General features: G+C 54.5%; 3 protein-coding genes across 3 annotated transcripts; 2 read left to right on the top strand and 1 right to left on the bottom strand.

Moving 5' to 3' along the window:
• The first annotated feature begins 7,458 nt into the window (after positions 1-7,458).
• On the top strand, positions 7,459-9,098 carry BGZ61DRAFT_446812 (uncharacterized protein). The gene is made up of 2 exons (XM_046245244.1): positions 7,459-8,456; positions 8,508-9,098. The coding sequence occupies exons 1-2, from the start codon at positions 7,612-7,614 to the stop codon at positions 8,710-8,712; spliced, it is 1,050 nt and encodes a 349-aa protein (XP_046107708.1). The 5' UTR covers positions 7,459-7,611; the 3' UTR covers positions 8,713-9,098.
• A 37-nt stretch (positions 9,099-9,135) lies between these two features.
• Positions 9,136-10,210, top strand: BGZ61DRAFT_186000 (rhamnose mutarotase). The gene is made up of 2 exons (XM_046237752.1): positions 9,136-9,757; positions 9,839-10,210. Exons 1-2 carry the CDS (start codon positions 9,595-9,597, stop codon positions 10,063-10,065), a joined length of 390 nt encoding a protein of 129 aa, XP_046107707.1. The 5' UTR covers positions 9,136-9,594; the 3' UTR covers positions 10,066-10,210.
• Positions 10,211-10,574: 364 nt separating this feature from the next.
• BGZ61DRAFT_346758 (uncharacterized protein) lies at positions 10,575-13,278 on the bottom strand (the record flags this gene model as incomplete). The annotated part of the gene is made up of 2 exons (XM_046239913.1): positions 10,575-11,821; positions 11,898-13,278. 2 exons carry the CDS (start codon positions 13,276-13,278, stop codon positions 10,575-10,577), a joined length of 2,628 nt encoding a protein of 875 aa, XP_046107706.1.
• Positions 13,279-14,130: the final 852 nt, after the last annotated feature.

The following is a 14,130-nucleotide window of genomic DNA, read 5'->3' as shown; positions in this document are numbered from 1 at the left end:
ATTTGGGAACAAGCAAACGATCTGTTGGAGTGTGGCAGGTTGCATTTCGCCTCGCATACCAGGCTGCGTGCAGAACTCTTTGCCGTTGTGTTTAGGAACTGACAGATACACAAGCGCAGCCGACGGGGTCGAGATCTCACCCGCCAGGCACATTGCCGGGGTTGGTCAGATCCCGCACTTCGATACACGGCTGTGCGAGGAGCCTCTTGGATCTGGTTGTGTGTTACGGTGAAACAGCGTCTAGACGGGTTTCGTTAACGAGGTTCGGGGGCATTTTTGAAGACGGTATCGACGAAAGGAGGAGCTTGGTGAGGCCATGGAAATCTGAGACGATGTGGACGTGTTCAGGGGCAAGGGGCGAGACTCAGATAAGTAGCTGCAAGTTGGACATGAGCATCGTGTGGCATCTCGATCACGGCGGATCGTGACTGGGGACGTGGGAATCGGCCATGGGAGTTGCAACCTGTGACAAGCGGTGGTTTGAGGCGAAAGGCAAGGCTGCTCGCGATCAACCACCGCCTCCACAGCCGTTGGCTGCCGACCCGAAACGCTTCCACAAGATCCTTGCCAGCTGGCTCTTCTGTCGAGTTGGCCGAGATGAGATGCGTCGCCTTGTCCGGGCGTCGGCGTCGGCAACTCCTTGGTGGGCATCGCCGGCCGCGAAGTGTGTTGCGCGGATGCCATCAACAGGGCTCTCGGCGAGTAAACGTGCTACCGAACAGGCCCCCTTCGGAGCCCCCGTTTCCAAGAACGGCAGTAGAACAATCATCCTGCGGCCTCTTGTTCGCCATGTAAGTTGCATTCTGGTTGCATTCATGTCGTGAGAGGCTGCCAGGGGTGCCAACACACGGCGGACAGACGCGACAGCCGTCGAGGTGCACTATAAGGTAGCAGGCCTCCTTTTTTTTCTGGGCTCGCCAGCTGTTCGGCTTTGCGTGACAGTTGGCCGCAGCTGTACCATCACCTCGCGTTTCTTCTCGTCTGCACCGCCTACTGATCGCGTTTGTTCACTCGCTCCTTTTCCTTCTCACGCCTTCTTTTCCTCGGAGCTCGCGTCTCTTTTCCCTTCCCGCGTCAACACCAGTCAGTCAACTCTGGATAGATAGACTCTTGGCCGAGAAGATCCGCTCTTTTGTATCAGAATCTCGTCTTGGCGCTTTTACATCTTCATTTACTTTACCCTTGGAAGTATCTTCGACTGTATCTTTCTCCTTGTCCCATCAGGCAGAGGTGTGCTTCTTCAACTCAGTTCATACGTCAAGTGTCCGTGTTGCTAATACTCAACAGTGATAGCGTACTCCCCTCTCACCATGAGAGCCTTGACGCCGCCCTCGGTCGGCTTTCTGTCGATCGTGTTGCTGTTGTTTTGTCTCTCCAGCATCGCAGCTACACACGACACGCCACGAATTCTTCATGGACGACGGGTTGTGCGGAAGGATAACAGCATCGAAGCCCATCACCCGCAGGACCATGGCAGCGAGGAACCCACCGAGTACGGCTATGGTCCACCACCACCATACTACACCGATCCGACGACCTCAACTGAATCCGACTATGGTAAGTTGTTGGCGGTAAATCTGTATCTCGCTTGCACGCTCTAACCAGCCTTCAGAAGAACCTCCAAAGCCATCAACTTCGAAGAGTACTCAGGCAGAGACGAACTCCGAGTCTTCTACTGTGACCGGCCTGACTTCAGACACAGATGGCTCGACAGCAACTGCGTCTTTCACCTCTGGTGGCTCTTCTGCACCTGTTACGTCTGGACAAGAGCAAGAAACGACTGCGGTGTTTGCAGACTCGAGCGCTGCAGGTGTTAGTGCCACGCGCTCCGCGAGTGAGACCTCTGTCGATTCAGCCCAGTCAGTTTCTGTCGCAGCCTCTGGGGAAACTGCAAGTGGCTCAGAAACGCTCTCTGAGACTCGGTTTTCGAATGCCACGTCCTTTAGTGCAAGCACCACTGGCTACTCATTCTCGACCACTTCTTCTTCTAGCCTAGACATAACCTCAGAGTCTCCTGGTTCATCTAGCACCTCGATCTCTTTGTCAGCTGGCCAGTCAGGGACCTTGGATCTCAACTCGACTTTGTGGAGTGTCACTAGCTCCACACTTCCAACCTCCACACTCTCAGACTCGGTCATTGTCTCAGAGGCGACAGAGAGCCTCGAGAACAGTTCCATGCCAACTACTCTGAATCAAACGTCATCTTCAGTTTTGATCTTGACCACTGAGTCCACTGCAAGCTCGACCACAGGGATGGTAACGGGAAGTGAGCTCACCTCGAGCATTTCGGAAGTCTCCAGCCTGACAACTGGTTTTGAGTCGAGTGTAACCGCGACTGGGTCTTCCTCAGGGGATTCTGCGTCCTTGACAGAGCAAACTCAGTCTGTTAGTTTGTCCGCATCCTTCTCTGGAAACGGTACCGGATCTGTGTCGGGTTTGGTCACATCGATTGGGCAAACCCGGTCTTCGACGGGAATACAGTCCATAACCACCACCACCAAGCTGCTGAACATTACCGTGACCATCTCAAGATCCAGACAGTCAGGGTCTAGTACAGTATCAACCCGTATTTCCCTTCCTGGTGAATCTGCCTCAGACACAGACTCGGCTCGGAGCGGCTCTGGGACCTTGTCGTCCCTCATTTCAGCAACGGAATTCAGTTCGTCTTCGGCTTTTGTGACGGCAACAAACTCCTCTGCCATATCTACTGGGATTTCAACCATTGGTACCGAGTCTGAGGTGCTCACTACAACGAGCGTCTCGTCATTTATTTCTGCCACGACTCAATCGAATGGAACGATCTCGGAGACAACGGTTTCGCAGACATCCATTCTCACCATGTCCGCTTTCAACTCAACTTCCTCCGGGCTTGCGACGGGTCTCCCAAGTGCTTCTAGCACGAGATTGACCTCCTCCGCCTCTTGGTTGAGTGACGAATCCTCGGTGACCAAGTTCTCTACGGCAGCCAACGATTCCGCAGCCACGATTTCTTCGACCATCACCAGTAACTTCCCTACTGCCTCTGGGAGCGCAACTCTCGGGCGACCACTACCCTCTTTCTCCTCGAGCATTTTTTCCAATGGTTCACTCTCTGATCTCAGTACTGGTTCTGGGACCTTGTCTGCTGTGGTGACCTCGCAGTTCTCCGATAGCTCGGTGCTACCCGTCTCGAGCTTGTCGAGTTTCACGAGCTTGGCTACTAATGGAACCAGTCTATCATCAAGCTTTGGAGCCTCTACTGGGTTGTCCAGCTCAACGTCCATACTTACACTGTCTGGACCATCGGCATCCGGTTTGACAAACACTTCCATCATAGGAACCACAACTTCTCTGGGATCTGTGTTAGCCTCAACATCGACGTCACTCTTTACCAATTCATCCAGCATATTCATATCGGCGCCATCTGGTGCGAGCGACGGCTCAGGATCTGGTCTAACCAGTTCTACACCACCAACTCAGACACCCGCGCCGACTGCTGCGAATTCTACCGCCACTCCCACCAGGTTTACCTCGCAAGTTGGCTCTCTCTCACTCAGTGTAATCACAATGACAGGAGGTTCCGTCATCACCATATTTCCAGGCGGGTTTACACCCACGGACACCATGACTGTCGCGACCAACAGCTCCGGAGTCTCATTTAATACATCTTCGATGCATACGCAGACAAATCTTTCAAGTGGAACGCAGGGCTATTCCTCATCTTCTGGACCTGTATATAGCGGGCGGACAACGACAACCACGGCCTTGGACTGGTCAACCATCACACTCGATGATCCAAGGACATCGGTGCCGACTAGGCCAAGCATGTCACTCAATGTGTCGTCATCGAGTTCGTTGCTTCTGTCCGAAACTTCAACGCCTCTCTATCCATCAAACTCGACAACGTCATATGTTGAGGGCACAGGTGGTCCCTCCCTGAGCACCTCTTTGCCAACTGGATTACCGGGGTCCACAGCAGTTCCAGGAAATACATCAAAATCATGGGTATCGGGTGCCTCAACCATCACGCTGAGCAGGGGATCGACAACCCTCTCATTTTCCACCAAGGGCACCATTACCAGTGTCAATGGGACTAAATCTTGGTCCACAACTTCATCAACCGCCACGTCTCTCTATCACAACTCGACATTGTCTCGAGGATCTGATTTAACCATGTCCACTACGGCCTCCATCTCGACCTCATTGCCCCCGAATCTCAATACTTCAATCATCTCGATAATCATATCGAAAGGTAGCGGTCACCCTCCCTTCCCAACTTTCACCAACTCGTCGATTGGTTGGCAAACAACAGCAAGTTCGGCTCTTGCCACGGCAGTGACGTCCTCACGCATCAGCTCAGGGCTCAGCAGCGGTGTTGTGAGCGGCGAGAGCAGTACCGTTTCTTTCCCCAACGCCACTGAAATCACACTGTGGCCCCCTGGCACGACTTCAAGCACCCACTTGACCAGAGTTACGTCAACCACTGGGCCGTATTGGACTAGCAACTCAACACTCTCTGCAACACCCGCGCCAGGAACAGGTACACGCACCTTGACACAAAGTACAGTTTGGAACGTCACACAAACTGGAACTTGGTCAGACCTCAGCACTAGAACAGGGCCTGTTGGCACTGCCTCCTCACTTACTGGCCCATACTCATCCTTTTCAAACTCCACGTCAACCGTTGGCCCTACGAACGGCTACAGCAACTCCAGTAGTGGGGCACAAACAGGAGCGCCTTCAGGAACACTCTCGCCCCCGTTTTCTGTGACATCGAATAGCACCACTATGTCTACATCGGGATCTAAGGAGAGCCATATATTCACAATCCAGACGAGCATGCCGCCATTTCCATGGCCGTCCAACTCCACCACGGGTTGGACAATGCCGGGGACCGGCATTCCACTTCCTCTTCCTTTCCCAACTTCTTTGGATTCTACTGTATCAGGAAAACCTCCATTCCCGCAGCCTTCTAACTCTACCATCAGTGGGACGATATCGGTGACTGGAATCCCACTACCTCTTCCCTTCCCAACTTCGTTAGACTCTACTGTATCGCGAAACCCCCCGTTCCCGACGTCCAACTCGTCTATGTCAGGGGTCTCGACGGGGGTGTCTTCGTCAGCCTCAGGGACAAGCACGCCCTACTCAATGCCGTTGAACTCCACCGCCCTCACTACACCGTACGGTACCGATATCAGCTCATCCAGTATTGCCAGCCCTCCACGTTCGAGCATTGGGACCACTCGGACAAGTTCGATTCAATCGGGTCTCACATCGGGCCCGAGCTCTGCTTCAAGCACACCCCGTTACCCCGGTAGAAACTCGACGCGCAGCAGCTCGCCTTGGCCAACATGGGTCACCACTAATAACACTCTACCTACGGAGTCCGGGACATCGAGAGTGTCCGGGGACGGCTTGCCCACTCTGTCTATCACGTCCCCAATCTGGACCAATGGCACTTCGGCAACGCCGGGGGCCTCGGAGACCGCATTGTCGTCGGGGTCCGTGTCTCAGCCGCCTCTCTCTCGACCAGCGGGAACCACGACAGGAACCGGTTTTAATTCGACTAATGAAGTTAGTTCTATGAGCCCGACATCATCACCGTGGATGACAAGGGGGCCTTCAACGATAGAGAGCTCCCCGCAAGGCCCGTTCCCAACGCATAATTCAACAGGCTCTTGGTCGTCGGACACCGGCGCCAAATCCACAACTGGCGTGCCTAGTGACGGGATATCAGCATGGAACACGACCACCACTTGCACATCCACCGTGACATCCTTGAACTCGACTAGCTCGTGCACATCCACTGTGTCGACAACATGTACGGATTCGGCCAGTTATCCCACAGTGCTGCCAACAACTTATCCCACGACAAATTGTTCACGCTCAGTCGGCGGGACCATCCCACCGTGGTCCTTTTCTCCACCCCTGCCCGTGACCCCGAGTTCGACATGGTCGAGTTGCAACTCGACTAGCAGTACGAGCACGTGCACATCGGGATCATGGGCTAATACGACTGGGCCATTCACGTCAAAGGGTAAGTGATGCGATGGATGTGTCAGGGAGCCAAACTAACGAGAAACAGGGTCGCCCACAACGCTAGAGACTGTCACAAGGAGCGATGAAGATTGGAACTCGGGGAAGCCTATGTATCCCACGCCTACAGGCAAGAAATCTTCGGACGAGCTCCCCGATAACCCAAATTTCCCTTGGGGCGGAGACTCGCCAATCCATCGGCATCAGAACGCAACGCGGCTTGGCGATGGAACGAGAGACAGAGATATCCTGCCACGGAGCGAATGGAAGCGACGATGGGAGACTGCAGTGATGAGGCTCAAGGCCATTTGGCAGCAGCCGCCGCAGCAACAGCGGCCTGAAACCAATGATCGAGGGGCGTGAGGAGAGGTTTCAATATGGTGATAATTTTGTTACTTGTCCCATTACCCCTTTGTTTGAACAAGGTGTTGGGGCTTGGTTGCCAAGGCTTTGGTATTTGTCTTGGACCTCGAGTTTGGTGGTTTTGGCCAGAAGTGCCGGGGCTTCAGCACATGGGATTCACGCGGAGGGATGCGAAACGCAGCACTTTTTGATGGTAAATATCCAAAGTGGATGAAAGGGCCAGAGTTGAATTGCGTTGCCTTGTACTGCGCACTCCGTATTACTTTGTAGGGGAGGACATAGTCACCTCGTTAGCTACCTAATCACCAAACATCCGGGAATGGAATGGATGTGTTCTATTTTTGGCGCGATGGAGACTTGCTCGCACTCGGATCATGCCAGCCCCAAAGCCAAGCCGAGTCGCAGCAAAGATTGAAACCAGACCAGGAAACCAACACAACCAATTTGAGGCTTAGGCCGGATTTGGGCGACTCCTTGCGGGCGGTTCAGGGCGGTTCCTGAAGGGTGAAGGGCCCCTGAAACGGAGGCGAGGGGTCGTGTTGGCGCCCGTGTCCCAGATGTTGCACGGCGTGCTAGAAACAGACGTGGATCGGCTTGTGAAGTGCTGGGAGCGTAATTTGCAATGCCAAACGACATTCCCGATTGCGAGCGATGATGTGTGAGATGATAATGCAGCAAGTACTGTAGTAGGAGAAGAGATGCACTGGACCAGGCAACCACGCAATTACAGATCATTGCGTCACATCGGTACTTCCACGTACCATTGTCTAGGTACCTACTTACAGACACGGTCTAGACTGCAGCGACGACAGGGCTGGAAGAGCAGCACACGATCAGCACGGCATTATCGGGATCCATAGCCCACCATCTCTCCACTATTGGTCCAACTAGGCCCCTCCTTACCAGGTACACGCAGTCCGTACAGCCCCAGATTTAGAGACTTGCTACCAATATCACCCACGCTTTCCCCAAAGCGGGCGCCCACGCCACCGAGACTTCCGGCGCCTGACTAGGCAGAGGCCAGGGAAGGAGCGACTATCCACCCATTCCCTGCATAAGCACCTGCTTCATCCACCACCGCTACCAAACCCTCTCCTCTTCTGCTTCAATCATCACTCTCTCTTTTGTCCAACTTCTCAGCATCATCATCGCTATCATCCATCACCCATCATCACCAAAGGTGTCAACGCGAAATCGAATACCCATCGATCTCGAGCCCCCATCGCCACCATGCTGTTCACTCAGCTCCTCTTTGCGGCGTCCGCCGCCGCCATGCTAATTATCCCCGAGACTTCCGACTCTAACGATGGCATCTTCCGCACCCTCCCCCACGACGTCAACTCGTACGACATCCCTGCGACCGCCTTCACTCAGAGCATCGAGGTCCCCTGCCCTCAGTGCCGCGGCCACGACACCCACCTGAAGATGGACTTTACCGTTGAAGACAAGACTCGTCTGCTGCTCAACGGCTTCGAGCTCTACCCCAACGCCGACCCTTGGCAGGGTGACCTGTCTGCCGCCGTTATTAAGGGAAATGGCAAGAGCAAGGACCGCAGGTTAGGATATGGTCTTTCCGTGCGACCCGAGGGCATGGATGAGGATCAGCAACTTGAGGTTATCGCCGTGGAACTGCTGGTCATCGAGGTCGGAGACCGTTTCGTCGAGGGGATTCCTCTCGTCAAGGTCAAGCTGGTCAAGTCCACTGCTGGGGAAATCCTCATTGGCAGCCTCAACCTCTCTGGATCCGAGACTCTCGCCGTTCCCAACCAATGCTCGTCGATGTTGTGCCGTGTTGAGAGCATGATGAATGATGTCTGGAAGAGCGTCAAGAGCAACTTCAAGGGCAAGGGCTGCGGCGGAATGCGTAGCCACGGCCACAAGGGCCACCACCACGGCCATGGCAAGACCGAGGAGAAGACCGGATTCGTCCAAGGCGGTCACAAATCCCACGGTCACCACGGCGGCAAGCACAAGTCTCACCATCACGACCACTCATGGAGCATGCTGAAGCACATTACTTCGTACATCTTCTTGCCTGTTCTCATGGGCATCACTGCTGGTGTCGGCGTTGCCATGTATGTATTTTTAACTCACTCCTCTCGCTCCATTATGCTAATGAAACCCAGTCTGGCTATGTTCCTTGGTACCCTTGCCATCCGCTTCATCCGACTGGTCAGGGGCGAGCGTCACGAGGCCCCCATGTATGTGGACTGTGGCCACAAGATCGACGTTGTCGAGTTCATTTCTACCGATGAGGAGAAGGCCGGTCTCATGGTTCACCAGGAAGCTGCTCCTGAGTATGAGAGTGAGGACGAGACTCCCCGAAACTAAAGCAACTATATTCGTCGGATCTCAATGTGCGCTAGGTCTCATGAACATCTCACGGACAGCAACAAACCTGAGCGAATCCGGGTAGAGAAAGGGAATTGAACTGGAGACCGAATTATGAAAATAAAGAAATATGTGGGTGGCTGATACCAATGGAGTACCTGCATGTCAAGTTGTGGGAATATGGCGTTTACGGACTAACGGGAAGGGCGAGGAGGTGTATTATTTGGATGAAAATATCTCTCCTACAGAGCGAATGTGTTCTTTGTGACGACTTGGGTCGTTGCTGTCCTTTCCCTTGAAAGCTGGCGGACCTTGCTGGCTTTTTTTATACCCCCCACATTCATTTGTATATCAAACAAACAAATACATCAGATTGATATCTTGAACGACTCGAGTTCTGGTTCGTGTTGCCTTGCGAATAGCCTCCCGGCTTGACGCCCCCACGCGGGGTGAAGCGGCTCTTGGGGGCATCTCAGCGGGTCCTGACGTGTGCCATGTGACTTGCATTCACTAATAAGGAGATCTGCCGAAGCTTGGGGGCTTATGGGGACACTCCCGAAGAGAAAGACAGGCCCACCAGGACGACGATGAATGAATCGAGTGGATGGATGAATGACGGAGTCTAGTTTGTTTGGAGCGCGTGCGGGGTCTCGCAGCTATCTCGCTGTATTGTCCCCCGATCCCCCGAGGAGGCAATACCGCCGAATCCGACCCCCAATATCCCGGCAGCCTATATAACCAAGCTATCGCTGCACTATCTCTCTCCGTTTTAGAAGGGTCTAGACTTTGGCAACTCCTATACGCGCACGGGCAATCTCTCGCAACAGGCGGAGCGTAGCATCGAGATATCGAGCCATCCACCCACAGACAGGCCCCATCACCATGTCGCAACCCGCACAACCCGCGCCGACGGACCTCTACCCCGGCCGGCGCTTCGCCCAGATCGTCAAGCTCAAGCCCGAGCACCTGGACGAGTACCGGAAATGCCACGCCGCCGTCTGGCCGCAGGTGCTGGACCAGATCAAGGAGTGCAACATCGCCGACTGTGCGTCGCCCCGCTGCGTGACGGGCCTGTCCTGGCCAGGAACAATAACAAAGAAAAGCTGACGAGGGTGGCTCCGCACAGATAGCATCTTCTACGACGACAAGTCCCACATCCTGTTCGCCTCGTTCCGCTACGTCGGCACCGACTACGACGCCGACATGGCTCTCATGGCCGCCAACCCCCGCGTCCGCGAGTGGTGGCGCATGACGGACGGCTGGCAGGAGAGTCTTGTGCCCGGGGCTGTGAGCTCAGAGGCCGGCGAGCCGAGTTGGTGGAAGCCCGTTGAGGAAGTGTTTTACTTTCCGTGATGAGGCATTTCAAGGCGCTATGTTAGACAATGGCTCAAAGGACGAGGAAGAGCTGATGGTGACTTGAGACGGTATGGTACCGAGACAAGGGTTGCGAGTAAGAGGTGATTCTTCAACTCACTAACCAAAAAGCATAACTTCACAATATTCACAAGCCGAATTGTTCGAGGATTGATTAGAATCTCATTTCTAACATTGACCAGTGATACTCTCTGCCATCACCTCTTGTGTAAAACGCCCACGCTAATCTCGCTCGCGAGTTGTACATGCTGAAGAAAAAGAGGGGGAATAGAAGAGAATGTAAAAGAGGGCCTCCTGAAATGTTTATACAAGATTGTGCTTCCTGGTCATACCCATTTCCTGTCTTGCATCATTACCACCCATGCCCTGGCCCTGTCAGGCTCATGTCATTTATGCCCCAGGGCAATCAAAAAATGCAGAATGTCCGCATCAAAGAAAAGTTGTATAAGTGTATGCGATCGATATGTACAGCATCCGGGATGCGCGTGTCAGCGGTTTCGGATAACGGAGCCACCGTGCCGGGAATTGCGCCGAACCTGGCTGGCATCGAAACCAAGTGCCCGTCCATACACGATATCGCGCCTGGCTTTCCCACCAACTGACCCCGATCCAATGTTGATGGTGTAGTTCACCAAGTCAATTTTGTTGTCGCTGCCAATATCAACGCTCGATGCGGATGATTCAGTCACTCCAGAACTTTCGTCGGCCGAGGTGAAGAAACGCTGAAGGTTGGTCTGGGCGTTCTCAGCATTGGCTTGGCTCTCCTCTTGCAAGACGTAGAGGACTGCAACACGAGCAAAATCAAGCACCTCTTCTGTAACCGTAAAGGTTGCCGTCGCCGTCGCGCTGGCGTCTGTCGTAGTAGAACCAGAAGTTTCTTTGGAGCCGCTGGCCGACCCGGTCCCGGTAGGGGCAGGTGACCCCTCATCCAGTACCAGCGTGGTGGCAGCACTGTCTGGGGAGATGGTGATGGCAGAAGTGATTGCGGCAGTAGTAGTGGCGGCTCTCTTGATGTCTCTTTGATCAACCTGGAGTTCCTCATCAGTGGCCTCCACTTTGTCCGATGCTTCGCCCTTCCGTGCTGCTGAGCCATCAAAAGTCACGAGGGAGTTCTGTGCAATGCACGAGAGGTCTCCCGAGTTGAACTTTGCCATGACCGACGTGCCGGAAAGCGGGATAGAGAAGTTCGTGCCACTATAAGCGATAAGGCGAGGGATAGCCTTTCCAAGAGTGACGTTGCTGATTGTGGTGTCATCAGCGGAGGAGACTATGTCAGTAGTGGTGCAGCCTTCGCTCCCGCTGGTGCTGCAGTCCGAACCAGTAAATCCATTGGTGCAAATGCACGAGCATGTGCCTTGCGAAATAACATTGCTGCCGCCATTCTGACAAACCAGCGATTCTTGGCACTTGGTCAACTCGGAGCTGGAGGCAGTCTTGTTGCCCAGGTTCTTGAAGACGAAAAACTCGAGCGGGACAAATACAGCGGCGGCGACGACGCCGAGCAGCAGAATCATGACCAGGATGAAACCCCACATGGGCAGGCCGCAGCATCTTCGGCGCTTGTCGCGCCGTGGCTCATCCTGTGGCGCCATGTTCCTAAGCTGAGATCGTGAAGGCTGATCTTGTCGGCCGGGGGCAAGAGGCCAAGACGTCGTGCGAAACCAGGAGCCCCGGCTCTGTCGGTCGGTCTGGACCTGTGCGGGAGGAGGGAAGGCGGCCAACATGTCTGACAATCCTAGTTTGCGTTAGTGATCCAATGTCATACATATCACGGCTTCGCTATATTTGTGCGGTACATGGGGGATACATACCTGAGTTCTCCTTATCGCCGCCACGACCCTGACCTTTTTCGTCGAGATAGTCACCCAACTCTCCAAATCGACTCGCAGGTCTCTTGCCTCGATCAATCATAGAGGCGAGCCTAGTCGCTCGTCGAATTAGATCCGGCAAGCTGGTGATGCTGCCTCGCTCCTCCGCGCTCCTCACGGCATCCATGTCCAATCTCGGCGGTCGTCTGATAGCTGACATTCGGTTGTACGCTGGCGCCACGGGTTGGACATGGGGTCGGATCTGAGGAGCTAGAGGAGACGGACTCTTCATTCGGTTCTCCGCCAGATCAGTAGCGCTCGCAGCTGCATAAGCTCCGAGCATCGCGTCTGGGCTGAGCGTCCTGGAGTTATCTGCGTTCAGAGGATTAGGCGTCGACATTGCAATCCAGGAGTTCTGCGGGTCGCCATGTTCGTTGGCAGCTGCGAAGGCCTGCACAGGCGACTGAGCTTGTTTGTCGGTAGCGCTGCTACTAGACTTGGTGGTAACGAGGGCGGGTTTGCCTCGCTTGCCGATACTGGCGCTACGTACCAGTTTGCTTTCGTCGCTGAACTCGTCGTACATGGAGCCTCGATCCTTTTCGGTGTCGGTCTCGTCGTAGAATGTCGGGCTAGCTTCACGGGAAGTGACCGGCCAATTGTCGGGCATGGCTGCACTCGAAGCATATGATCCGTGTGACTTGGAAGCAAGGCTCTCCTCTGGGATCGGCGAAACATAGGATGGGTTCGAATAGAAGGAAGAAGCACCTCGTCTGGATGAAGGAGGGGGGCCCAGGTTTGCGCTCCGTCTCGCGTTCGATAGCGAATTTGAACCAGCTGGGGGGAAGTCGTGGAGCTCTCCCATGGTTGACGAAGTGTCTGATGAAGGGCTCGTGGGACTTTCCGAGTAGTAGTCGGCATCCGGGTTGAGAAAGACGGGAGTAGGTTCCTGGAGGCGTGACTGATCCAACATCGATGGAACCTGGCTGGGTCGCGGCGGTCTTTGGGGGGCCTGCTGTGGTCGTCCAGGAGGGGGTCGGTAGGGTTCGGGTTCGGACTGATTTATCGCTGTCAAGGGAGGGCCTGGCAATGGCCATTGAGGCACTTGTGTCGGTCTCGAGATGGCAGGGCCACCGTTGGCGTTCCTCCCATCCATTCCAGGTGCTCGGATCTTAGGGATTCTCGATTGACCAGCAGGTTGCGCGACCAGACGGCGAGGAGGAGCCCTCAGGTCGCCAGGAGGCGCATCGTCAGCCATGTCCTGTTGAAACATTGGTGGAGGTGTGTTTCTGGGGAGTCCTTGAAGTGCCCTCTCTCGGGCTCTCTTGACGGACCCTGAAGCTCCTACTGGCCGATCCATCTCTTGCTCATAGTACGGTTGACTCATTTAGTCCTTTATGCCAAGTCAATAAGCATTCAAAAGTCGGCGGCGTAAGCGCCCGTGTAGAGTTCAACTCTGTATGCAAGAAGCCGGCCCGTTATAGGGGGTGAAGATAAGGGTGAGTACACGACGGCTTGATGCGCTCGGTAGTTCGCGAGTTTGAGAAAATAGGACTCCGGAGTTCGTATCTGCTGAAATCGACGTCTAGTCGACTTGGTTGAAGTTCCGCAACATGAAGGATGACGTCTTTCGGGATCGTTCAGGTCGCACAGCGGTAGCAGAAGAGATTTGCGGAAGGCCGGAGAAGAAGGGGAACAAAGAAAGAAAGAAATGAGAAGTGACGAAACGAAGAAGGAAACGAGTGAAAAGAAAGGTAAGGTAAGAAAATGATAGAACTAAGGTGAAGACCTTTGCACGGCGAAACCAGGCGTCGTGGGAGATGCGATGCAATCGACGCGGAAAAGAAAGAGGATTCTGAAAGGAGACGAGTCAGTGGGGACGTCGTCGCAGAAGAGTGAGAAGCCAGGATAGTGGGACTCTGAGGGAGATGCCAAGACGCCTCAGAGACGTCGCTTGGGGTAAGACCGCTCACACCCTGGTCGACGGGATAGCAACAGGCAAAGCAAGGTGAGGCAGGGCAGGGCAAGGCAAGGGGGATAGCATTCACGTACCCGGGAAGAGGTCGAGTCTCAGTGGGCCGTTGGACGAGACGGGTCAAACAGGCAGGGTGAGGGTGGTGCAAGACGGCAGTGATGTGGGATCCTGCGAGATGGGAGACGGCAGATGGGTTCGCAACGAGCGACAGAAGCGGACCTGGCCGATGGACGATGAGCGATGAACGATGACGGACAGCGACAA

Source organism: Ilyonectria robusta (genome assembly GCF_021365365.1).
Source record: "Ilyonectria robusta strain PMI_751 chromosome Unknown BGZ61scaffold_5, whole genome shotgun sequence".
NCBI lineage: Eukaryota > Fungi > Ascomycota > Sordariomycetes > Hypocreales > Nectriaceae > Ilyonectria > Ilyonectria robusta.
This window is presented reverse-complemented; position numbering and strand designations above follow the sequence as displayed.

Excerpts from the sequence above, each read along its gene's own strand:
- BGZ61DRAFT_186000 (XM_046237752.1), top strand. The coding sequence starts at position 9,595 with ATGTCGCAACCCGCACAACCCGCGCCGACGGACCTCTACCCCGGCCGG. Across the intron at positions 9,758-9,838 it reads GGAGTGCAACATCGCCGACT|ATAGCATCTTCTACGACGAC; the intron begins GTGCGTCGCCCC and ends GGCTCCGCACAG.
- BGZ61DRAFT_446812 (XM_046245244.1), top strand. The coding sequence starts at position 7,612 with ATGCTGTTCACTCAGCTCCTCTTTGCGGCGTCCGCCGCCGCCATGCTA. Across the intron at positions 8,457-8,507 it reads GCTGGTGTCGGCGTTGCCAT|TCTGGCTATGTTCCTTGGTA; the intron begins GTATGTATTTTT and ends AATGAAACCCAG.